This window comes from Euprymna scolopes, chromosome 31, assembly GCF_053919585.1.
Source record: "Euprymna scolopes isolate OS-2025 chromosome 31, ASM5391958v1, whole genome shotgun sequence".
Classification (NCBI taxonomy): domain Eukaryota; kingdom Metazoa; phylum Mollusca; class Cephalopoda; order Sepiida; family Sepiolidae; genus Euprymna; species Euprymna scolopes.
The window spans coordinates 50,549,973-50,575,710 of NC_136512.1; the positions used below are offsets into that span (position 1 = coordinate 50,549,973).

The following is a 25,738-nucleotide window of genomic DNA, read 5'->3' on the forward strand; positions in this document are numbered from 1 at the left end:
TTCCATTGGTCTGCTTCCCAGCCGACTACAGAATGGTAGCCTTCAAGTCTGGTGTAAAAAGTTCTTGCTGAACCGCCTCCTTAAATAATCATATTGTACCCAATTTAAATAATCATATTGTACCCAATTTAAATAATCATATTGTACCCAATTTAAATAATCATATTGTACCCAATTTAAATAATCATATTGTACCCAATTTAAATAATCATATTGTACCCAATTTAAATAATCATATTGTACCCAATTTAAATAATCATATTGTACCCAATTTAAATAATCATATTGTACCCAATTTAAATAATCATATTGTACCCAATTTAAATAATCATATTGTACCCAATTTAAATAATCATATTGTACCCAATTTAAATAATCATATTGTACCCAATTTAAATAATCATATTGTACCCAATTTAAATAATCATATTGTACCCAATTTAAATAATCATATTGTACCCAATTTAAATAATCATATTGTACCTAAGTAACGATTACTACACTACCACCTAACATTCATTAACCCTTATCCTTGAGTGGCCTTCATGCCTTGATAAATGGTGACTCTTGTAAAAAAAATCGTTTTTGAAAGTTTACTTGTCAACAGGAAAGCACACCGCATAAATCATCTTGCAATGCAACTATGTAATGCTAAAGTAACATTATTAATTGAATTCTTATGAAACCATAGCAACGTTTTTTGTGGCTTCTTTAATGACCAAACAATTTCTATTGTAAACGATTAATCAAAGACACTTTTATTTTAACAAATAATTGATGAGATGGTTGGTGGAAGAGAGGGTATCATACTTTTTTAAAAGTATAAATCTGTGTGTGTGCATGTGTGTCCAGCTATGGGTGAAATAGTAGGGATATAATATTAGGACATAATATTAGGACATAAGTTCGAGGCATAATATGATGGCATCATTAAAGGGGTGCAATATTAGGATAGAGTTAATTAGAGCATAATTAAGGAAAAACATTGGCGATTATAGATAACATTTCTAGATGAATCCCATAAACTAAAAAATGTATCAACATTACTTTTGAAGGAAGCTTAAAAACGTCCATTAAAAAAAAAAACATCAATAAATCATGAAAATAAATGTTAATTTGTTTATCATAATTAATATAGTGTTGATTTTCTTTAATTTTATGCATCATTTATGTTTATTTCAAAGCTGCTGTTTAAAAGAATTTGAATAAAAACCACATTTCAAATTGCTTAAAATACTAGAAAAACCTAAAATCTTATAAATATCAAGATTTGATGTAAATAATATTGATGTAAAAAAAATATTGAATATTTTAAAATTTGAAAAAAAATTAATAAAATAAGAATATCTACCAAATGTTTTAATTTTGTCATTTTTTTTTATTTCAAAGATTTTGTAATCTAATTAAATTATTTTATATTTTAAATGGTTAATGTATTCAAATATTTCAAAGTGAACCATAAATCGATTGCTGCTAGATGTTGAAATTTCTTTGAGAAGAAATGTCAGAACATATTAAAAATTTAATTATTTCCAATAAAAAAAAAATGAATTGCATGAAGACTATGCAGAAATTTCAGATAAGATGTTTGAAAGAATTTTATCTTACTGAAGGTTATACGGATTAAAGAAAAAGGAGAAAGCAAAATTTAAAAAATTGTATAACAACTTTTTATATTCAAATGAGATTATGCATGTTTTTTGTTTGTTTATTTATTTGTAGTTTTAATTTAAGCGTTTTTCCCCAATATGCCCAAGAAAGAATAAATACATAATAAAAAAATAAAAAAAATGGGTTATCTTAAAGTAAAATGATTTTGACAATTTTGTCTTAAGGTTGTTGATATTTCATAAAAACAAATGAAATGATTCATAAAAATAATTGCGTGTAATGCAACAAAATTATTCCCAGTTATTATCTGTTAATTTTCATTATCTTCTACTCTTTAAGGTTTTATCTTTGTTTTAAATAACTTGAAGCTTGGAATTAAATTTTAATATTTAACACAAGTTAAAATCTTTACATATTTCAATGTATTTTTCAATCAAATCAAACCCTTTTATTTTTTTTAGAAGAATCTGTCCCAGGTAAAATAACTTCACCTTTATGAAGATTAAAATCAAGATATAATGATACTTTGTCTAGATTCTTTCGATTCTATAAAATGTCTAAAATTTAAGGATTGAAGAATTTTATTGGTGTCAAATTTAATACAAATTTGAAACCTTTGAATTTTTAAATCGAAAGTTATACGAATAACCTTTTAAAATGTTCTAAAAAAAAAAAAATTGAAATTTGGAAAATGTTTATTGTGTTGTCTAAGCCTATTGTTAAAATTTCACAAACACCAGAAATGTCTCAATTTTTGCAAAAGACTTCCATACTCCCTTTGCCGTCTTTTAATAAAACTAAATAAAGCTAAATATAACCCACATCATCTATCCTTATACCTAGAAGCTGTGCTCTAAAATTCATAATAATCGGTTAATTAATGTAGAAGTGAATCCTGTATATAGAACTACACAAACATGCCTAACCTTGTGTAGAAAGAAATTTATAACATCTTCTTTTCCTTTCTTTTTCTTTCCTCTTTTCCTTCTCTTTTTTTCTTTTACGAACACTGTTTCATTATTCATACTTGTCTGAAATACCTTGACTGTTGTACCCACCCACATTCTTTAGGTGGCTTTTGTCATAGTAACATTCTTGAACTTTCAAACTGAACGTGTTATTTAATCAACTGATGCCAACTACTATTATTTAGTGATCCATACGTTTTAGTTATCTCGTATCAGTTAATTGTGTCTTCAGTTCTTTCATCAAAGATTGAACTCGCAACCTCTTGTTATCTGAAGAAGATCAGAGAGTGCAACATCTGAGATGTGATAAACATGACCATAACCAAGACGAGTGTAACAACGTAAAACCTGTAATGAATGGCAACACTTTGGCTAAGACTAAAGTGGAAGAGAAATCTTTCTAGAGTGAGCCAATCTTAAGTTTTGTATCACTGTAGAGTGCCCCATTTTGGGGAGCTACGTTTTCCCAACATTGAAAACCGACATGTGTCTAATTCTGCTCTCGTGAGAAATTAAGTAAATACAAGCAATATCTCTTCTCTGGAAAATCGTCAGTGTTTCTGTTTGTTTCTCATGACTTCCTCAAAAATTTTAGTTTCCTCAACGTTAGCATTTTTATCTTTGTGAATGTCAGCTAATATACCTTATCATGCTATGTCCTATTCATTTTATTATAACATACCTTAGTAATTAACATGTTATCTCAGATTCATTTTATCTTCAGCTCATTCATCCAAGATGAGGGACAACACTGTAAAATATGTAATTGAACCACAATAATTTGGCTATGTTAAAATAAAACGGAAATCTTTCTAGATTGAGGCAATCTTAATTTTTGTACAAATTTAGAGTAACCCATTTTAGGGAGATAAATTTTCCCAACATTAAAGACTGACCTCGTGTTTAACTCTTCTGTCTTATAAGAAGGCAAGTAAATATCTCATCCCTGCAAAATCATTAAACGATGTTTCTGTTTTAATTTTACATCAAAATTCCACATTTTATTTTACTCAACGTTTGATTGTTAGTATTTTTATCTTTGCAGAATAACAGGGCTTTATGTATTCATCAGGGCTTTATGTATTAAATGAAAAATGTTTTTTTGATTAGATTTTGGAAGTGGATCCTGGAAAATTTTCAAGTATGCAAACATAAACCTTGTCTTGAACCTTGCAATGAAAGTCGAATTAAGTTGAAAATCCTGCATCCAAAAACATTAGATTTTTTTTAGAGAAAACCCAGATCATTTAACCTTTCTTTGCATGAACTATATAGAATTGCTTTGCACAAATATTTTTATTTGTAAGAAAATGATCTCTGAGTTTTCAATAATTGTTGATTGCCCATTAATTTTGAGAATAACACCCAAGCTGCAACTTGAGAAAAGAGGCATATCAGCATCATCAGAGCATCTACAAAGAAGGAACACAACCACAATGTTGGATAACAGGCGGTCAGCGAATGTGTTAAAGGTATTGCCACACAAACTTGAGGTTGTGTGCATTGTATGTGCTCTGGGCATCAGAGCAGTATTTTCCAGTGACCAGTGGGTGTTTAGTTACATTTTGAAGGGTTCATTATTAGACAAAGTTTAAAGTGTAACTTAGAGAACTTAGAGTTGGTACACATCTTCTTGCCTGTGTGGCCGTGTGCACGACCTGCACATAGAGGGATTACAGTGATGCAAGATGGTGTGCATAACGCCCTTGCTATCTATTTTACAGAAGGAAAAGGTCTAAAGTGTAAATATCGAGTAATTGTTGCTTTCATACTGAATAACTGACATTCACTGGAAGCTTTTTTTTCCCGTTTTTATTCGTTTTCCACTTCAAAAATCTATTTGTTTTACAGGAAATTTTTACAAGAACTGGAATTATGTGAAGGAGATCCTTTAAAAGTTGCTGAATGTTTTGTAAAAAATAAAGATAAATTTGTAATTTATGGCGACTACTGTACCAACTACCCAAGGTGAGTGATTATTTAAAAATTTCTGAAAAAAAAAAATACTCAACAGATAATGTCAAAGTTGCCCCTTCCCTCAAGTTTTTTTTTATCAGAAAACTCCTATCTGAAAAGTATCATCGAGCAAATTATCACTGTGGATGGAAAGATTCTTCTTAGTCTTGCTTCATTTTCACCAATCGATCATCTAGTGGCTGTGGATTAATGCTGGGTGTTGAAAACTCTAGAAGCCTTGCTCTGCAGTTTGCTTTGACGAATCATTTTTAAGAACACATCTTTTTATATCTACTTTTACTCATTTGCCATTGAGTTTACTTATTTTATACTTCCTTTTCTTTCATTCACATGTTTTTGCCACACTTGACCTTCTGACTTTGCTAGACAATCATTTGTCCCACCTCTCCTTAAATGTCTCTAAGGACATTCAAACAGAAAGTTTCAACTAGCAAAAATACCCAGCCTTCAATATATACCTTTGAAGATGAAAAACAGTTTTATTTATAGCAATTCAAAAATTATAGATACTAACAGAACTTAGTATTTGGGATATTTTTTTTCTTTTTTATGAGCTCTGTGCAATTTATATTCTTTGAGTATGAGGCTGTTTTTTTTGTAAATATATAATTCATAGATTGAGATTGTCGGACTGACTTCCTCATCTTGGTTGTTATAGTCAGAATGTTTGGGCCGTTTTGCCCTCCGGCCTTCATCAGGTGTTTTGTATCGAACTGGGGAACCGTTTGTTAGGAGTCTCGAACCCAACTGTCACTGTGACATATGGCCGAGTGGTCCTAGACGTTGTATCAAAGTTTACAGTTACCCAAAGGTGTGGAGTTCAATCCTGAATGAAGGCAGTGAAAAGTAACATTCAAAACAGAGAATCAGCAACTATGTCCCAAAGCCTAGCTGGAGTCCGAATACGGTACCCCCATAATAATAATAAAGGGTTGTGTTCGAGACTCCTAACAAATGGTTCCCCAGTTCGATACAAAACACCTGATGAAGGCTGGAGAGCAAAACGGCCGAAACGTTGTGACTATAACAACCAAGATGAGGAAGTCAGTCCGACAATCTCAATCAATGAAAACACCTCATCTCAAAAATACAGACAATTACTATATAATTCATAGTTTCATTTCCCATTACTTGATTATAATTGTTTTTGTAACATGTCTCTTGTCAGTCATTATTTTTTTGTCTTGTAAAAATATTTGACGGTAAGGTCAAAATTTTTAACAAAAATGAAGGTGCACTGACATTAAAAGTTTTATGAAAAATACAAAAAAACCTGTATTTATCAGTTTACCCTGTAGAAAAGTGCCCAGTTGAGGGTGAAGCAATTTTTATGTTTTCTCTAAAAATGCCCCAAATTTCTGAAAAACAAAAATTAAATGTAATTATAACAAAACAATCTTTATTTTAGATATGCATTTGTTTTTTTTTTGTTTTTTTGTTAATCAGTGCTTCGTTATATGGTAAATTTTTCCAAATTAATTTATTAACTGAAACATTTTTGTTATTTAATTAAAAAATTTGGTCATATCAATAGTCAAGTTATTTGTCAACTGAAAACAAAACCTTTTTGAAATGAATAACAACTTATTAAATATCTTTACATTTATATTCAGTAAAAATGTCAACAAAGTTTATTCCCTGAATGATCTGATTTTTATGTTATGGACAGCGCTTTAGGGGGTTATTTATGATGAATAATTTTATACAAGCATATCATATACATGTAGAAAACTATCGTTAATTCAGTGTTCTTTTCGTGCAAAATAGAAGCTTCTTAATTCAAATTTGTAAATTTGAATTTTGCATATTTTTATTTTTGGATGAATCCATTCTCTGTAAAGAATAATGCATTTTTGAAATTGTTATGCAGGTAAGAATTTTGTTTTATCTGTTAAAACTAAAAACTTTTTCCTCTTAAATTATAAAATAAGAATATATTTTCTCATTTATTTTGTATCATACGTTGAGTCAATTATTTCTTATGAATTGAATGATTTCATCTTAGTTCAACCATTTTCAATCCATTATTTATCCTTTGTTCTTGAATTTATTTGCATTCAATATGGCTTCAGTGATTTTGATGCACAACATGTTATCTTTCTTTACTGTCTACAATAATTTGCAGCTATTAATTCTAGTCTGCATATATATTATTAAAATTATTTTATCAAGATTTTTTTTTCTAATATTTTAGTGCCTTGGAAACCTTAACCAAATGTATGGCTCATCCAAACTTGGCCGATATTTTTAAACAGCGCCAACTCGTTCTGGGACATAATCTTCCACTCGGTGCCTATCTATTGAAACCAGTTCAACGGGTTCTTAAATACCATCTACTTCTTCAGGTAAGCTATTGATTATTTTAGTTTTATGCAAATTTTAACTTGTACTAACACAAATAAAATTCTAATTTTGAAAAGTTAGAAATAACTTGAGCCAAATAAGAATTAAGTTAATAATTTTCAACTGACATGTTAGAGCACACATTGGTGCTGCATAATTTGGAAATAATTTTTACAACATGTGCATGTTGTTCAATGCTACTCTTTGAATAAATCTGACAAAGAAAGTCAGTTTGATTCTCGAGTTCAGATGTACATAAAATTTCATTTGAAAATCGATATTTGGTCATATTTCGTTTTCTTCCATCATGTTCTTTGCAACAAATTAATGTATTTCAATTCGGTTCCTTTAAAAATCTGTTTTGGATAAGAATATTGTTACAATAGAGACTTTTTCACTCATGATTCAAGTGGCTGTTGCTATTAAAAAAAGTGGTCAAATACTAGTGAGATGCCTGTGTGATAAGAATTAGGAGTGAATGGAATAAGTTCAAGGAACTTTTGCCATTACGAATACATGATTTTATCGTATCACCATGTTGAAAGAATTGATGAGAGTTCCTGGGTTCAAATATTCCTCAATGCTTGAATTAATTTATGAGAAATTCCATTGTAATTGTTCTAATTAGTCGTAATTTGCAATTAACTCACTAATTTACCAATCTTTTAATAAGTTTCTACCATCTTAACCCTCTTTCAATCTATATTGTGACTTTATATGCTGTCTCTCATGCTTCTCTCTTTCTATCTCTCTCTGTTTATTAATAGTTTCCTTCTATTGTTGTTTTCCTTTAACCCTTTGCCTCACTATTTCTCTATGGACAAAGAGAGACAGCAAAAAGTGTAGTAATACTATTTAACCATAGCTGGAAAAATATATATGGCGAGCAGAAGCTCGCCATATATATTTGATCTTTATGTTCAAAACCTAATTGACTTTTCAAACTTACTTTTCTTCATTAAAAAAAAATAACCCAAGTTTAATGACTGACCTAACAGATCACAATGTTTCTTAACTGTTTGCATTGTGACAATCAAATAAAATAAAATGCTTTCTTTGTTTAAAAAAGGGACATTGAAAAGCTAAGAATATTCTTTGAATATGTTTGTTGGTATTCAGGTGCAATTCTTGAGGTAAGAACAGTTTAACATTTTAATATTTCATTCTTTTATGTATCATAGTTGCATTCTTTGAAATGTCACATCTGAGATTTTTCAGCTACAATCTGGAAACTATTGTTTTTATGTTGCTCATTTACTTAAAATGTTGGATAAATGTAGTTTTCAGAAGTTACAACATTAAAAATAAAAAACGAAAATTTTATTGCACATGTGTGTTAATCTGACTTAAACTAAAGTTCTATCAAATTTCTATTTTGTAAAAAAATATGTGAAAACGTTTATCCTTTATAAAACATATGATTTATTAAATAAATTCCGAATAATTCATTTTGCATTTATTTATTTGTGGATAATAGTCCATAAATAAATGTAATAATTGCCCATTCCAAAATGATTCTAATAATAAAAATATGATATTCGGTACACACCCGATGATAGAAGACCACATAAAAACGAAAAAACTTGGATTTATAATCTCCCCCCCCCTCCCCCCCAAAAAAATCCAAACCTGATCCCTCTTCAGGGCCCATGGCACAGTGGATACAGATGTTGAATCTCTATGATTTCAGGTAAGCATTGTCTGAAAACGGTTTCAATCCTCCCCAAAACCGGCCAGAGGCTTAGTTGGCCAAAACATTGTGAGACGACAGCAACTATGAAAGGCAGTAATTACTAAGGATAAAAGTTAAAAGACGCAGCATTTCTATCCTGTCGCGGTTCACCACTTAACGAAAGCCAGAGGAATAGTTGGACGAAACGTTGTGAAACAACAATTAGAAGATGAGGATAAAAGTCTGCATATAAATAAATAAATAGATAAATAAATATATATATATATATAAACATTTAAATATATAAATAAATATATAAATATTTAAATATATAAATAAATATATAAATATATAAATACTTAAATAAATATATATATATAAATAAATAAATAAATATATAAATATTTAAATAAATATATATATATATATATATAAATAGATATATAAATATTTAAATAAATATATATATAGATAAATATATAAATAAATAAATATATCTATATATATATATATATATATATATAAAAATGTAATTCTTGGTTTGTTCAAAGTTTATGCAACCATATTTCTACATTACCAATTTAATTGAAATTTTCAGAAAATCTATCTGTAAAGTCAATGAAAAAATACCACTTAGATGTAATAATAACATTATTATTTAAAAAGCCATTCTTAACATGGGGAGGGTGTTTTGTACCTATTCTGTACTTTAACCTTGCAATTGAATAAAAAAAAAACATAAAACTTTAATTAAACGTGGAAATACGATTTAAAAAATAGCGCGGATCACTCTCTGCATTAGCACCGAAAAATGTTACTAAACGTTTATTAATAATTTCTCACTTTTACAAACATTTGATTTTAAATTTCTTTTTAAATGACGACTTTTATGGATTTTTTTTTTAATAGTATTTGCGGATGGGTATGTTGACAACTAATCCCCCTCCCCCAAATGGTGTTTATTCCGAAATCTGTTGTTAACATGGAGAGGTTGAGGGTGTTTATTCTGAAAGCTGTTCTTAACATTTGTGGAGGTGGACCTAATGTAAAATAAATAAATAAATTAAAAAAAAACTAAATCATTTACTGATAACTTCTCACTTTTACAAATATTTTTAATTTACATGCGCGGATGAACAAATTGTTGAATAGTGCGAAAACAAAACGTTTTTGTAATAAACTTCGGGATAGTTTTTTGGGTAAATATTTACATTTAGGTCCACCTCCACAATTTTCTTTTTTAAATGACGACTTTTATTGATAAATAAATTTACTTCTTCGCAATTTTATTGATAAATAAATCTACTTCTCTGCAATGGGCACTGAACCCCTCCCGTTTTTTAAAAATAGTATTTTCAGGTGGGTATGCTGACAACAAATATCAGTTAAATTTTGCAAATACCCCCCCCCCTCCAAAAGTGGTGTTTATTCCAGAAGCTGATCTTAAGATGAGGAGGTTGGGGTGATTATAAGGTGGACCTAATCTAAAAATATAACAAAAAAATAAAACAAGTTTTTTAAATGATTAAAATAATTTCTCACTTTTACAAACATTTTTACATGCGCACATAAGCAACTATTTTTTAACTTTTTTTTACTTTTTTTATTTAAAAATTAGTAAATTTCAATGAATAGAATAATAAATCATTTATCATTAATATGTGTTTTTGGTTTTGTGTTGAATGAAACTTTTTTTTTTTTTCATTACAACAATAATAAACCAATTTAAATCTTTCGGCATGCGTTTAAGGGTTACGAAATTATCAATAAATCGTTTAGTTACTAAGCCAACATCAGTAAATAAAAAAAATGTTACGTGCACATTGACTAGGGGGGGAGCTAAGGGAGCGACCATTAAATAATTATGCTGGTCACCATGGAATTCAACGCCCAAGGAGTACATAAAGTGGCACTTATGCACTTATGTTATCGTGCTATTTTTTAAAATAGTATTTTCATGTTAAATTCAAATTTTACAAAATCTTTTTCTTTTATTAATTTGTTAGGTGAAAGTACAGATAACCCGGTCGGTTTCTAATGCATGGAAAATCTAGCCCCCCCCCCCAAAAAAAAAGGGTTACTCTGGATAGTAAAAAAAATTAAAATTACCTCAGTCTCGAAAGATTTCTTCTCTACTGAACGAGGAAAAAAAACGGTGAAGTGTAGTTCACCTTCTGTTTCTCTCCCCCTCTCTCTTCTTCTCTTAATATCTCTCTCTATCCATATCTCCCTTTCCCTCTCTCAATCTATCTTTCTCTCTATATCACCCTCTCCATCTCTCTTTGAGCCCCTTTCTCTCTCTAACTCCCTCTATCTCTCTCCTTTCCTCTGTCTCATCCCTCTCTGTTTCTAACTCTCCCCCTCTCTCTTTATCTATCAATCGCTTTATCTCCTTCTCTTTCTCTATTTTCCTCTCACCTTCTCTTTTCTATCTATATATCTTCCTCTCTATCTGTCCATCTCTAATCCCTCATCCTATTTTAGTCTCCTAAATTAATTACAGTGAATAAGGCATTGTCAAAACATGGATAATTCTTATTTTAGTCACCTAATTTACTGACTGTGAGAATAGAAGTTATTTGGAAATTACTGCTACCTTGAACAGCACCAGAAGTAACTGGTAAAACCTTTCTAATTAAATTGATTTTGGCAGCCATTTGGTAACAAAATGACATAGCCTTAGCCCTTGCTGCATGAGGAATACCTGCGACCTTGCTGCCAAGTAGAAGAATTATTTATTCTACTTTAAAACATTCGATTTTTCAAAAATTTCATGTTCGACATCTCCAAAATATCCAATATGGGGAAAAATATTGCAGAAATGCAAGTTTATTGTTTAGGATGAATGCACAATGGTACGCAAAAAATCACTTGAGGTTCGTGGTCGATCCTTGCAAGATTTGCGTAGCAATGTCAGACCATTTGGGAATGCAGTAATATTGCTTGCAGGAGATTTCAGACAAATGTTACCTGTTATTCTTCAATCAACATCAGCAGATGAAATAAATGCTTGCCTCAAATACTCTACTTTTTTGTTCCATGTGAAGACATTAAACTTAACTCAAAATATGCATGTCCAGTTGCAGACTGTTCGATCCGCACAAAATTTTTTGCATCACTTGTGGGAAATTGGGTACGAAAAAGTGCCAGCTGATCAGAGTTAAGGGCAAAATTCTTTGACTTTAAACTTCTGTAATTTCTGTAATTTTATTTCATCAAAAGAACAGTTAGTTTAAAAGGTTTTTGCAGATATTCAAATTATAAGAATTCCACTTGACTGAGTGAATGAGCTATTCTTGCAGGGCAATACAAAGACGCCCATGAACTTAACATTATTATTCAATGTAAAATTCCAAGTGAGGTAGTCAACTACAAATCCATCGACACTGTTGTGAGAGCAGATAAAGTGGTTAATTATCCAACAGCTACATTTGCCAGGGATGCCACCGCATGTATTGCAACTGAAATTTGGTGTACTAATTATCATGTTGTGAAATATAAACCAATCCAAGCTTTGTTTTTTCACATGGACAATTTATGTTACGTATTCAAGAGTTACCAAACCAGAAATTCTCTATATCAGCTAAGAAAATGGAACAACAAAAACTGTGCACCCATGCAAAATGGAAAATTAAACCTATAAGAAACATGCTTTTTCTCATTTTGGAACTTTTTCCATTGCGCCAATTTGAGCCACAGCAACGCATGGCAGGGTACAGCTAGTAAATAAATAAATATATAAATAAATATATATATAAATATATATATATATATATATATATTTTTTTTTTTTTTTTGATTCATCCAGCCTTGAATTTAAATATTCTCTCCAGTACTTTTAATGATTTGGAATTCATTCCATTTGCGCTTTTTCCAAGGAACTCTGCCTTTTGGATTATTTTGGACCATTTGGAATTTACCTATTGGATTGAAATTTTAAATTCTACCGTTTTGGATTTTACCATTTTTGGATTTTTACCCTTCACCGGACTGTCCATTCATGTGAAATCTTTTTATTTTTATTTTTATTTTGCCTCCTGTTCCCCTTACCTCACCCTTTTTTTTAACCAAGTAAGATATGTAACTTACTTATAGTTTCATTAAATACGTTTATATGCAAAATCCGATCCTGCATTTTGCTAATTCCTGCCCTCTGATGAGAAGGAGAGTATTTCTTCGAAACTCCGCAGATTAAGGACTATCCACTTGTTTCCTTTTTTTAAAATTAAATATGTTTTTAACTCTTTTTCAAGATGTCTTTTAACATGTTTTATTAATTATTTGTTCATTATATATATATATATATATAAATTACTCATCTCTGAAAGATTCCAATCATAAAAAGAAATAATTCATTATAATTGGATAATTCTTAGTTTTGGGTGATTGAATAAAAATAAACGGTCTTGGTTTATTTACAAATGATATCTTTGTTGTAGGAAGGGGAGAATCTATCATAGATTGTGGGCGGGGGGCAGGGCACGATCTCTAGCGTCAACATTGTATAGTTGCCAGACAAGATGATCGCTTTCTTCTGTATGATTCAATTTGTATTTAAAAGTATGTGTTGTTGACTTGAATTTTCATTTCTTTACCTTTTTCATATTTAACCTTTGACATTTACTGATAAAAAACAAACTATTACTGATCTTTTCTAAGTGGGCAGAAAAATATGCAAATAGAAACTTAAACCTCTCACTCGTTTTATTTATTCTTAAAACATGTTTATAGAAGATTGCAACCAAAAAAAGGGAACTTTCTCTTATGTTAATGTGTTCAATCCAGTTCACAAGCCAGGCAGACATTTTGATAAGTGTCTATAAAAAGAATAATTTATTCAGTGAATTGTGTATTTTAAAAGGCAACGTTAGTAAAAATGGGTGAGAGCCATAGCAAGAATGGCCTATTGAATCAAAGTAGGTGTGCGATTTATAGAAAAAGTAGAAGAATACTCGTTCCATGACAGGTAAAATTAATTCCCCAAACAGTTTTGCACCATTTTTATAATCTCCTTATGAAAATTAAGATCGAAATATGAGAATAAACCTTATGTCTAAATATAATCCTTATTCCAATTTTGATCAAAACCCAATTACATGATTTTGATTCTAGAAGATTTCTAAAATTTAAGGTTTAAGCTCAATGAATATTAAGATTAAATTGAAATTCAGGAAATATTGTTCAATTAGTGTATTTTGACTATGGATCAAATTAATGAAAATCTGAACTCTTCCACTTTTTGCATGGGAGATTGTGCTCATATTATGCTCTTTAAAAATACTAAAAAAACCCTGACACTTTGAATATTTATTAATTGATGTCTAATACCTATTATCAAAATTTTTCAAGTATTGGAGTATCTAAATTTTCACCCACTTTTTATCACTTTGCATGTTAAATCAAATATGGCTCACATTTGAAGCCCTTATGTTTAACAACTGTGTGGCAGAATTCATAATGATCAGTTAATTAGTTAAGGAGTGAATTCTCTATGTTCAAATATATAAACATACGAGAGAATTGCAAAGAGAAAGAGCTAGAAAGTAACATGTTGATAAAAGTAAATTATAAATAGAAAAAAAGAATACAAATAAAATATATCTAGTTTTATTTTCTTTCTTTTATTAGGAGGAGGATTCAGAATGGTATAATGGATACCACTCAGTAATACTATTAAAAATGTATACCCCCCTCCCCCCCACACACCCAGCTCTTACTATGGGTAACAAGAAATGCTTTCTGCCACCTTGGAAAACTTCATTTATTGCTGTAATTACTATCTTTATATTAATTAAATTATATAACCACTTTTCAGCAAAATGTAGCACAAGGTCAGAAGGTGGGGAAAACCCTTGAGGGGGTACGTTAGTCAGATACAAAAATAGTTAAGAATATGTATTCCCCAGGTGATTTGCAATAATTTAACATATATGATGCCTGAGATGACGCATCTCTTAGGACTGAGCCAAATTATACCTTGCTCTGACAAAAGAAGCTCACCATAGAGGCATTCCTTAGTGCTGGTTAGTTGCATCATATGTTCTCAGGATCTTTCATTATTCAGGTGAAGAGCATTCCACATTGCCATCTATATATAACTTTGTTTCCTTCCAACTAGCTTAACAATTATTTCAAAAATATCTTCTTACTATATATATCACATGATTTCACTTGACCAATCACAATTCCGTATGTCTTGTACCCAGTCTCCTTCACTGTCTTGGCCAATCAGAGTTCTCTGTTTTTTAGCTTCTATCCTATCATTAGAAAGAACTCTTAAATTGATAATTGAATATATGTACAAATTTTGGTATTCAGAAAACTTTGTACAACACTTTTACTAACCCCACTTGCTGACCCCTTGCTTCAATTTTCCCAGGAATCCAAGATGTTAACCTTTTTGGCTGCAAGTCCTATTCAATTTCTTTAACAAATGATGTTTTTATACACTCTACAAGTCTTCAAAAAACAAAACAAAACAAAAAAAAAAAACGAATTTCATAGGAAGACATGTAAAATTGCCAATACTGAAAGAGAATATTTGCAAAGTTCTTGTAACTTTTATTGACACAGCTGCACATAATGGACGCTCTTCTACCATTCCTCATGTTACCCGGTTGGAATTTCCTTTGCTTTTTCTTTTTGACACGATTTTACAAACAGCAATGGATTGTTATGATTTCCGGTTGACATGAAAACCAAATGTTCAATTTTGCTGATTCCAATTGAATGTCAATCGACAATATACTGCTTTTTTTTTTTTTTTTTTTTTTTTTTTTTTTTCAGTTTTCCTAATAAAATTGTTTAGAAATTTATCAGTATTTCCTTATTCTTATTTAAGCATATCGGTTAATTTGTAGGTTTATGTATGCCGGCACTGAAGTAGATCCTCATCCTTTTCTTTTTAGTATATTTTGTAAGAATTAATGTGGTTTAGAGAAATCAGAACCCTAAAAACATTTAATTATGAAATTCACTCTTGGGTATGGAAGACCCTAAAGCCTATAATTACAGCGTTTGAACAAAATAGTAGAAACATGTTCAAGCAAATTAATTTTGATATTGGGTAGGATCACCTTTGCCAGTAATTATAGCTTGAATTTTACAAGATATGAATTTGTACAAAGTTTGAATAGGTTCCAAAGAAATTTTTGTGCATTCTTCAACTAAAGTACATTCTCAGTTCTTGTAGTGACGACGGTAGGGGATATCGATTCCTTACTTGTTATACAAAATGCGTTATAAATGTTGAATAATATTTGGATCGAGGGACTATGGTGACCAGATAACATGTTCAACTTGTAATTATTTTTAGTTATGACATCAGCTATATTCTCAAGTACGTTAGCTGGTTCTTAATATTGAAAAGTGACATTGTTTTTACGTCAATCTAATAATGCTTCAGCATCAATTGTGTAAATATGACTTTTTAAATGATTAGGTTTTTATAGTAATGAGTTACCACTTACCAAGGCCAAAAGCGACTTGAGGATAAGGGTTAATGAGATTATCAGATATTATGAGATGAATGAAAATGGTAAAAGTTGTTTACATCAGAGTATTCCGTAACAAGTATTTGTTGACATTGGACTTGAAGGCAACTATGTTGTAGAAAATAGGGAAGCATGCCCACAACTATAGATGAGAGGTTCTTTAAAAGAAACTCTATTCCTGAAAACTCCATTTGGTTTTAAGTACAAGGAAGGAAAGGAATTTTTTTCCGCTGATAATAGAAACTAGAATTCTAACTGTAAATGTTTTACTGGTATTGGAAGTCAGTAAAAAAATAGAATAGAGAAAGACTAACAACGTCTGTTTTGTGAAAAATAGGAATGTAAAACGGTCATTCCCCACTAGATTGCAAAGTCGATTTTGTACTCTGTCAAGGCAAGAGAGAGTGCTCTGAATTGCACATCTTCTAACATGACAGCAATGCTCTATTTTAAAATGTACCTGACTCTTATATATGTAGAGGATCGTATTAGGAGTCAGGTATCTTCTGTAGTGGTAGAATGATGCAACTATTTTATCAACAACCATAGTAATAGATATGAGCCATAGTTATCCCAAAATATTATAGTGGTATCTCTAATCTATATTTATGAACTTCAAATTTGATATGAATCTTACCAAGGCAAATTGCTCCCAAATGGTTTCTTTCTTAAAACAGAAGGGATAAAACAGAGCTACACCCATACATTTTTCTTTACCTTCAATTAGATTTAAACTATAGTAACTTTGCACAAAATTTTATAGATTCATAAAATTTGAGCAAATCTTGACAGTTTTAAGACAATTTAGTGGCATTATTACAAAATTAGAACTTTTCTAAACTCATAAGCTCATTGTGTAGGTTCTATTTTCACCGAGGGCAGAGATAGATGCAAGGTTGGTTTATATAACTTCCTGCTTCATTGACCGATGATAGAAAATATAAAGAACAGTATCAGAACAGATACTGCAGCTTGCTCCCAACCAAAAAATGAATGATGCCAACAAAAGTCAATTGTTTTTATTGCATTGAATATTTAAAGATCTAATCTCTTGCACTTGTTGAATGGTTTAAGTGTATCTGTCCTGCTAATATGCTTATGTTTTGTGTCTTTCAGAATATTTTGAAACATTACGATGAAGAGAAAGAAGGTTTTGATGTGTTATGTCAAGCTCTGACACACATGACCAGTATGGCGCAACACATCAATGAAATGAAACGAAAACATGAACACGCTGTCCGTGTACAAGAAATTCAGAGCCAATTGTTAGAATATGATGGCGCTGACCTAACTACACTTGGTGATCTTGTCATTGAGGTCAGTTGATGGAAAGACAAAACATCTGTTTTATTACTCAATCTTAATTCTTTTTTTATTACTTTGAAATATTTTTGTTGTTTTGCTTAAGAAGTGTTTTTTTTTTTGCATTTCAGTTTTTATTTGTGAATAGTTGAAATTGTTTCATTAAATTTGTTAGAATTTTTAATCAAAGAAAACAGTAGAGGAAGAATACATAAATTTATTTGAAAAGATAATTTATTAGAATTTTCTAGTTATTATTTACATGTAGTCGAGCTAGTTGCACTATTTTTATTGTCACCATTGTTATGCGTATAATCTATTTCAAGCGAAACTAACTTGCAAAGATAAATTTACTTTTTTTAGGTCTTTGTAATCATAAATGCACTGGTTGAAGAGAAACTATGTGAGTCTAATTTAAAGGCAAGTTGTAAAACAACTTATCAAGTTAATGGATTCATTTTATATACTTTCCATTACAAAGTGATTTTTTTTAGTTTTATCAGAAAATTCATTGAATTTAACAGTTTTCATTGTGAACCTTCAAATGATATTTAATATTGGATTTTTCTTATGTTTGGTTGAATTGTCAAACTCTTTTTAAATTTAAGTATTATTTGATTAACCTAACATTTGCAGTTTTTAATTTCTACCTTTTAATATTCTTTCTAAAATAAATCTTTTAAAAATTATAAATTATGAAAACAATGTAGCTTCACAATTTGATATAAAGTCTTACATGAATGTATTTTGTTTGAAAACCTCTGATTTAATAAATGGATACATTCTTAATGTCATGTTTAAAAAATTTTGAGATAAGGATTGATTATTTGAATCCTTCAAACTACTGTTTTTATTTTGGATGTTATTTTCACAACGTTTCGGCTGATATAACCTCTGATCTTCTTCAGATCTTTTGAATGTTGAATATTCAATCCTCAGTATAAGAAAACATAATTAAGAATTGCTTAAAACTTTCACCTGGCTGTTGTTGATAGAACGAGAACAATCTACCTCATGCATTACAGAAATGGTTCAATTCAAAGTTCAATGCAAATTGTCAAATGTTGTAAGAATAACATCCAAGAATAGTCAAAATTTCTTTATAGTATAACACTAGCAGACCGCTGGGCATTGCCCGGTCGTAAAATATGCTTATATATGATATTTTCTATTAATGCAGATTTTGTATTATTATATTAGACCCAATATATATTGTAATAGTTTAAAAAATAAAAAAAAAATGACATGTGCACAACCACGAAGATTCAAAACCAAAACGTTTAGTTTACAATTTACTTTTTCCTTTGACATTAATGCCTGAGCTATGAAGACATGTTGGTTGCAAGGCTAAAAATTAAAACATAAACTGATAGCTATTACGTTACACATGCATTTTTGTAATGCCATCGTTCGACCGGGCAAATTATATTTTTAAATTTTCAAACTTTTGCACCAATTTTCCCTGCCCAAATATAAAGTTTTGCATGGGTTCGAATACCATATATATTAAGTTTCATGTCTGTAGACGAATAACTGATAGGAGTTTGGTAGGCGACATGTTTTAAACAAATATATATTCGCATACATACATAGAAAGAGGTTTGTGTTTACTATAACCTTTTTACACAAATATTACCCAAGTATAAATTATGTATTAATATAATTACACGTAATATATTATTAAAGATGATCATCCCATAAGAAAATAAAAAAATAATAGGGAATTAATTAAAATGAATGTTTAAAAGATTATGCAAATTAGCTAGATCTTTTGCAGATGAATGCAATTCCACGACCCATATATAAAAAAGTTGTATTGTTTTTATAAATAGAAAAATATGAATTATCAATACACAAAAACCTTATCAATACACAAAAAACTTATCAATACACACACCAAAAAAATTAGATTACACTTTGCATTTTCTTTTGAATTCACATTAAAGTTGAAAAGAACATGTGCATAAAAAAATGATTGCTTTAATTTAAACTATTTTTTTTCTCTTTGAAGGGTTCACTCCGAATATGCGGTACAAAGACATACCGGCAAGTGTTCTTGTTTGAGAAGGCTGTACTTATAACAAAAAAGAAAGAGGAAGGCATGCTAAGCTGTAAAAGTTTTATTCAGGTACATTTCTTATGTGGATATTATATGCATATACATGTATGTTTAAGTGAACCCCGTGTTTATGTAGACATGCTCTTGCATGCTAAAATGACCAGAACTGTTATGTTTTACATAAAAACACATATTCAATGATTTTGTGTCATTTTATTTTTCTTTACCACCATATTTACCACCATATTTACCTCAATGTTTTCATTTATATCTTGTATTTCGCAATGTTTGGATGAGATAAAACGTTACACAAATGGCTTTGCTATAGCTGCATCCATTTTACCAATATGTAGGATATTATATTTAATTCTCTCTCGTGTCTGTGTGTAAAAATGGTGTTGCGTTCACAAAACATCAAAATAAACTCAAAATGAGTCCTTGAATCAAGACAGTAAAGCTTGCAGATAAAAATACTCAGTATCCTCTCTGATAGAGATTTATAACAATAATAGATAATTGATTTTTGTATGCATATATAAATAGTAGTGATGGGATAATTTCAATATTTTCCTGATTTCTGGTACTAATACTGATTACAATTTGCCTTAAAAAAAGTTGAATTTCATTTTTTTTTTTTTTTGTGAAGGGGGAATTCTCATCTAGATATAATTTTTTTTTTAATTTGTCAAACCTATTAATTTTTTCACAAGTGTATCATATCCAACATTTTGATAAACTCATTGTGAGATTTTTATCTGTATTTTTCACTTGTGTCAGAAATAGAAGATTAAGTTTTAAACTAATATATATATATATATATATATATATATATATAAAATGTCAGTTGATGAATCATATGAACCTATATAAAAGTTAATAAATCGTTTTTGGAATTGGAAATTAGGCTCAAATTTATTCGGGCCCAAAGATTTTCAATTTTTCTGATTCCAATGAATCATTTCAACACTAAGAAATAGACAATAACAATTTAGATTCTAATGACCATATCTTTATTTATTTATAAGGTCTAAAACTTTTGTGGTCTGTTTTATCATCATCCAGACAAACATGGTACACAGATATACCTTGGATTTCCAAAAAGGCCAAAACAGTATCTCCCCACCCCTAAAAAAGACTTGCATTTTAAATAAGAAACATGAAGCAACAAACTTTAATTCAATATTTAAACAGATTTTTTGTGGTACAAAAGTTAATAATAGCTTTGAACAAGATATTCGGAGTCCTGCCGAGCTGGGAAATAAATAATTCGTTAAGAGGAAAGCGACAATCCGTTAATAAAAACGATTTAAGAGTAAATTTATATATTCATAAATTAGTGATTAAAACAACAACAAAAAAATAAAACATCAAGACATCTTTCAACCTATACATTGTCAAGAGAAAACATTGGTGGTTACGATTTAAGAAAAAAAAAAAAAATAGTAAATATCATTTAGAAAATAAGTTGTTTTTTTTTTCCTCTCTAACGTGGGGTGAGTAAATGGAAAATTAGACAAGAAAAAATAAAATTGTCGCCAATATCAGGGTAAAAAAAAAAGTAAAAAAGAGTAACACCTAAAATCCGAACAAATATCAATAGAATGTATGCAGATAATTAAATATACACATTCACAATATGTGTATAAGAAAAACAACAATCCTATATATATATATATATATATATATATATATATATATTAGAGCTCCTTAAACAATTCTAACTTATGTGAGAGCTCTTTTTGCCTACAGAGCAAAGGCTTACACATCGTTATACACAAAGCCTACAAAACAATCAGTAAATGTTTAGAGTGAGCCCTGTGCATGATATAAAAAGACCATCCGAGTAGATATCTCCATGCAATTTATTATCAAGCAAATGTTGCCTGATCATCAACTCATGGATCGGTGAGTGCTCGAATGTGCTAAGTAAGCATCCGGGCATATTCCTTAAATGACCGGATGTGCTTGTCGATATGTTCTTATTACACATACACTCTGAAATCGTGCAGGTATATGATGGGCCAGTCTGACCCCCAGGCACTGAAGAGTTCGACCCACATAGTCAGCACCACACTGACATTTGAATTCATAGATTACTAAACTTTTGTCCAGTGTGGGTAGAACATCTCTCTGAAAAGCTGGGAAAGCCTTGGTACCAAATACCACACGGGGTTGCACCGCATAGTAACAACGGGATATCACAGATCTGATCCTATCAGAGAAACCTTTACTGATAGCGCCAATATACCGGACATTTAGGTGGCTCAAAGAAAATGTCAGTGTTTGATTGCGCAAGTTTTTCTGAATAAACTTGGCAATAACACACTCGGGAAAACCATAAAAATGTAAAAAATAAGAATAAAGCAAAGTAAAGATATGGAAAGAGTGTAATTCTAAAGATTATGATTATAAAACAAATCATCCTTTTTCTCATTTAATCACATGCGTGATCATCTTCTGCAACGACAATTAAGTATCGCACTGCCATTCTATGTATTCTTGTAAGGATATACATATATATAATTGTGGATGTGAATATCACCTGTTTCAATAGTAGTTTATAGTCACTAAGTATTCCTTGCTTGGTGCCATAGTTATCAGGTTTCTGATTAAAATGCAATTGGAAACCATTTGAACAGACCTTATCGGCTAAATCACATTTAAGTTATATTTCAGAATTTTTTAGATGAGGATTGATAATTTGTTTTATTTTGATCATTTGGACTAATATTCTCATCTTATTTTCACAACATTTTGGCCAATGTAACCACCAACTTTCTGTAAGTGTATTTTTCGGGTTTTAGAATCTTTGTTGAAATTGGAAACTTGTATGAAATTTTGAACTGAAGCCTTTATTTCATGCATAGGGGTTGATTGTTCTTGTTTTATCAATGATGGCTGGGTTTAACTGTTATTGTTATTCTAATTATTATCACTAGTAGTAATAAAACCTTCCACCTTCAAATGACTATCATTTAGAACTGATTATTAACAGATAACATTTAACTGTTACAAAATTCCATGTTGGTTCCCAACTTTGAAAAGATCTGTAGTTACTACTAAAACATGAAAATAACAACCCAGATTAGAATCGAAATAATCTTACCAAAATATTGCCATTCATTTTATCAAAATTATAGAAATTTTAATGGAAAGGAATTTCCTTTTAAAGATTATAATTTTATAATCCTTAAAATTACACTCTTTCCATTTCATTTTAATAAATGTCATATATTTTGTAGATTATCTTAGGTGTGTCATTCAAGTGAGGCCTCAATTTCACATCTTTGCAGTTATCCCATAGTCACCATTGCTCCCATTTTACAAAGCACACGCACACCGTGTAACCATTGTCTTTCAGTTGTTTCATTGTTTTTACTTTCTTTTTAGTGTGCCAACCTGATGCTGATTGAAAGCATTCCAAAGGAACCTTTGAGTTTCCAAGTCATTCCATTTGATAACCCAAAGACCATGCAGACTTTACAGGTAACCACCCTCCTCCTCCTCCTCCTCCTCTCATTTTGCAGAGGTAATGATGTATCTCCATTGATGGGTCAGTCAAAAAATGGTTGGCAGATGAAAGATGAGGAATATTATGGAAATATTAACATTGATCAATGATATGAATTGCATTTGATTATTTTTGTAGTCGTCTATGACAGACATTTGTTGACATTGGATTTGAAGATGACCACGTGTGATTTGTAGGGAAGCAGTCCTGTGATAATGTTTTCCGGTTCTTGCAACTGTCCATGAAAGTTCTGCCTGACCTTATGCATCAGAAAGAAAACTCTTTTTCCTTGTGGTAGCTAAAAGAGTTCTTGCTATAAATATCTTAGACTGAAGAGCAGTTTAGCACAGGCCAAAGAAATTATGATAGAATAGACAGAGACAGATAATATCTCATCTGCTAGAAAGAGGTTGTAGAGTAGAAAAGAAATCACTTTCCCACTAGATTTTGAAGGTGGTTTTAACTAAAACCAGTAAAGAGTACTCTGTGTGACACTTCTCCATATGTGGCAACAGTATTTCTTCTTTGGTCATGTCTTATTCTTATGTAGGTAGAGTATTAAATCTGGAATCTGTACTTTCTGATTAGGGTTTCAATATTGTATAAAATATATAGTTATCAAAATGTTTGGACTGCACACCTGTTTTTCGTGTATCGACAAGGAACTCTTTAGTCTTTATATTAGCAGTTTGTGTTTTTTATAATTTCAAAAATTGGTTTTTGTTTTTTCTCCTGCTTATTTTCAGGCTAGAAATATGGAACAGAAAATGAAATGGTGTCAGGAAATCAAGCATTTGATCTTGGAGAGTTACAAGGGCAAAATTCCTGAGAAGGTGCGCCATCTTGTAATGGAACTTGGTCGCAGCAAAGATGAACAATGTGAGAAGCTTGAATGTTTGAACACTTTCCAGCTCTTTGGTAAATTCTTGACGTTTTCTACTTTGATCTGGCTGTTGTGGCTCGACTGCACTTTCCACCCTTACTCACCAAACCAACATAAGTTGTGTAATGGCTCAAGTTGATGCTGCCATGTCGATCTGTTCAACTATACACTCATACTCTCCACTCCTATCTACCTTCTTTCTCTCACTCCATCATCCATCTTCTCATCTATCACTATCACATTTGTAATGTAGGTGTCTTCAACGTTTAATTCCGTGACTCATAGCATGCTGGAAATAACCATTAAACATGTTTACTCAACATTTAAGCATTTATTTGAATAAAATATGAATTCTCATTCTTGACGTTATTTAATTATTAAAACTAATGTAAAAGTTTAAACAAAAAGTTAAAAAGAATCAAATTCCAATAATTATTTAGCAAATAAATCCAATGATAGCTAAATAAAAAAGAAAGCTAAATAAAAAAGAATCTATGCTATAAAATATGTAACTATTTAGATTAAAAAGAACAAAAAAGAAAAGACCAGTTTCATTTCTCATATCCAAATTAACATTGAGGATTAATATGTGTTGTAGAAATAAGTGGAAAATTTGATGACAATAATGAAAAAAGAAATATTGAAACAGATGTAAGTGATAAGTCAACCTAAGAAATAGAAAGTACACAAAGTCCCAGCAACTTTTCTTTCTGCTTACATAGAGATAATTGATGTGATGAAAGTGGTCTTCGATGATCAAAAGTTAAAATAATGAATATCACTGATGTATTATTTTTTAAGATGTTCAACACAGATGTAAGCTTCAAATTCAACTCACAACTACTCCATAGAATTTACTCTAGAATGTCTCATAATCGACACCATTATCCATGAGATTATGGGTCCAATCTAGAATGATTCAACTCTGGGTTTCTAAACATGTTTTGTGTGATTATTTACCTCTACTCATATTGCATGTTCTATGCTTTTGATGTAATTAAGAAACTAAGAAAAATTAACTGATATGAAATTTCGAAAAAGCTTGGGACATTGAATGAGATCAGTCTATCTCAGATGAATTCTCAGAAGATTGCTAATTATAGTAAAAATTATCTAAAGAAGGACAATAGTCAAAGCATTGTGAGCATAAGAACCAAGATGAAAATAACAGCCTGAAACCTGTATAAAAAGCGTAATAATAATAAAAAAGTATAATAATAATAATAAAAAGTGTAATAATAATAATAATAATAATAAAAAAGCATAATAATAATAATAAAAAGTGTAATAATAATAATAATAAAAAAGCATAATAATAATAATAATAAAAAGTGTAATAATAATAATAATAATAAAAAAGCATAATAATAATAATAATAATAATAATAATAATAAAAAGTGTAATAATAATAATAATAATAAAGCATAATAATAATAATAAAAAGTGTAATAATAATAAAAAAGTGTAATAATAATAATAATAAAGCATAATAATAATAATAAAAAGTGTAATAATAATAAAAAAGTGTAATAATAATAATAATAAAAAAGTGTAATAATAATAATAATAAAAAAGTGTAATAATAATAATAATAAAGCGTAATAATAATAAAAAAGCGTAATAATAATAAAAAAGTGTAATAATAATAATAATAATAAAGCGTAATAATAATAAAGCATAATAATAATAATAATAATAATAAAGCATAATAATAATAATAATAATAATAAAGCATAATAATAATAATAATAAAAAAGTATAATAATAATAAAAAAGTATAATAATAATAATAAAAAAGTATAATAATAATAATAAAAAAGTGTAATAATAATAATAATAATAAAGCGTAATAATAAAAAAGCATAATAATAATAATAAAGTGTAATAATAATAAAAAAGTGTAATAATAATAATAATA

General features: G+C 29.7%; 1 protein-coding gene across 4 annotated transcripts in view; it reads left to right on the forward strand.

The window, feature by feature from the left end:
• Window positions 1–25,738, forward strand: part of LOC145255739 (pleckstrin homology domain-containing family G member 1-like) — a 521,632-nt gene that overhangs the window by 479,086 nt on the left and 16,808 nt on the right. For all 4 annotated transcript variants that reach the window (XM_080114372.1, XM_080114374.1, XM_080114370.1 and 1 more), the window contains 6 exons: window positions 4,431–4,547; window positions 6,751–6,901; window positions 17,181–17,381; window positions 19,378–19,494; window positions 22,816–22,911; window positions 23,683–23,815. In XM_080114372.1, coding sequence (XP_079970498.1) covers window positions 4,431–4,547; window positions 6,751–6,901; window positions 17,181–17,381; window positions 19,378–19,494; window positions 22,816–22,911; window positions 23,683–23,815 — 815 coding nt within the window. The remainder of the gene's footprint in view (window positions 1–4,430; window positions 4,548–6,750; window positions 6,902–17,180; window positions 17,382–19,377; window positions 19,495–22,815; window positions 22,912–23,682; window positions 23,816–25,738) is intronic.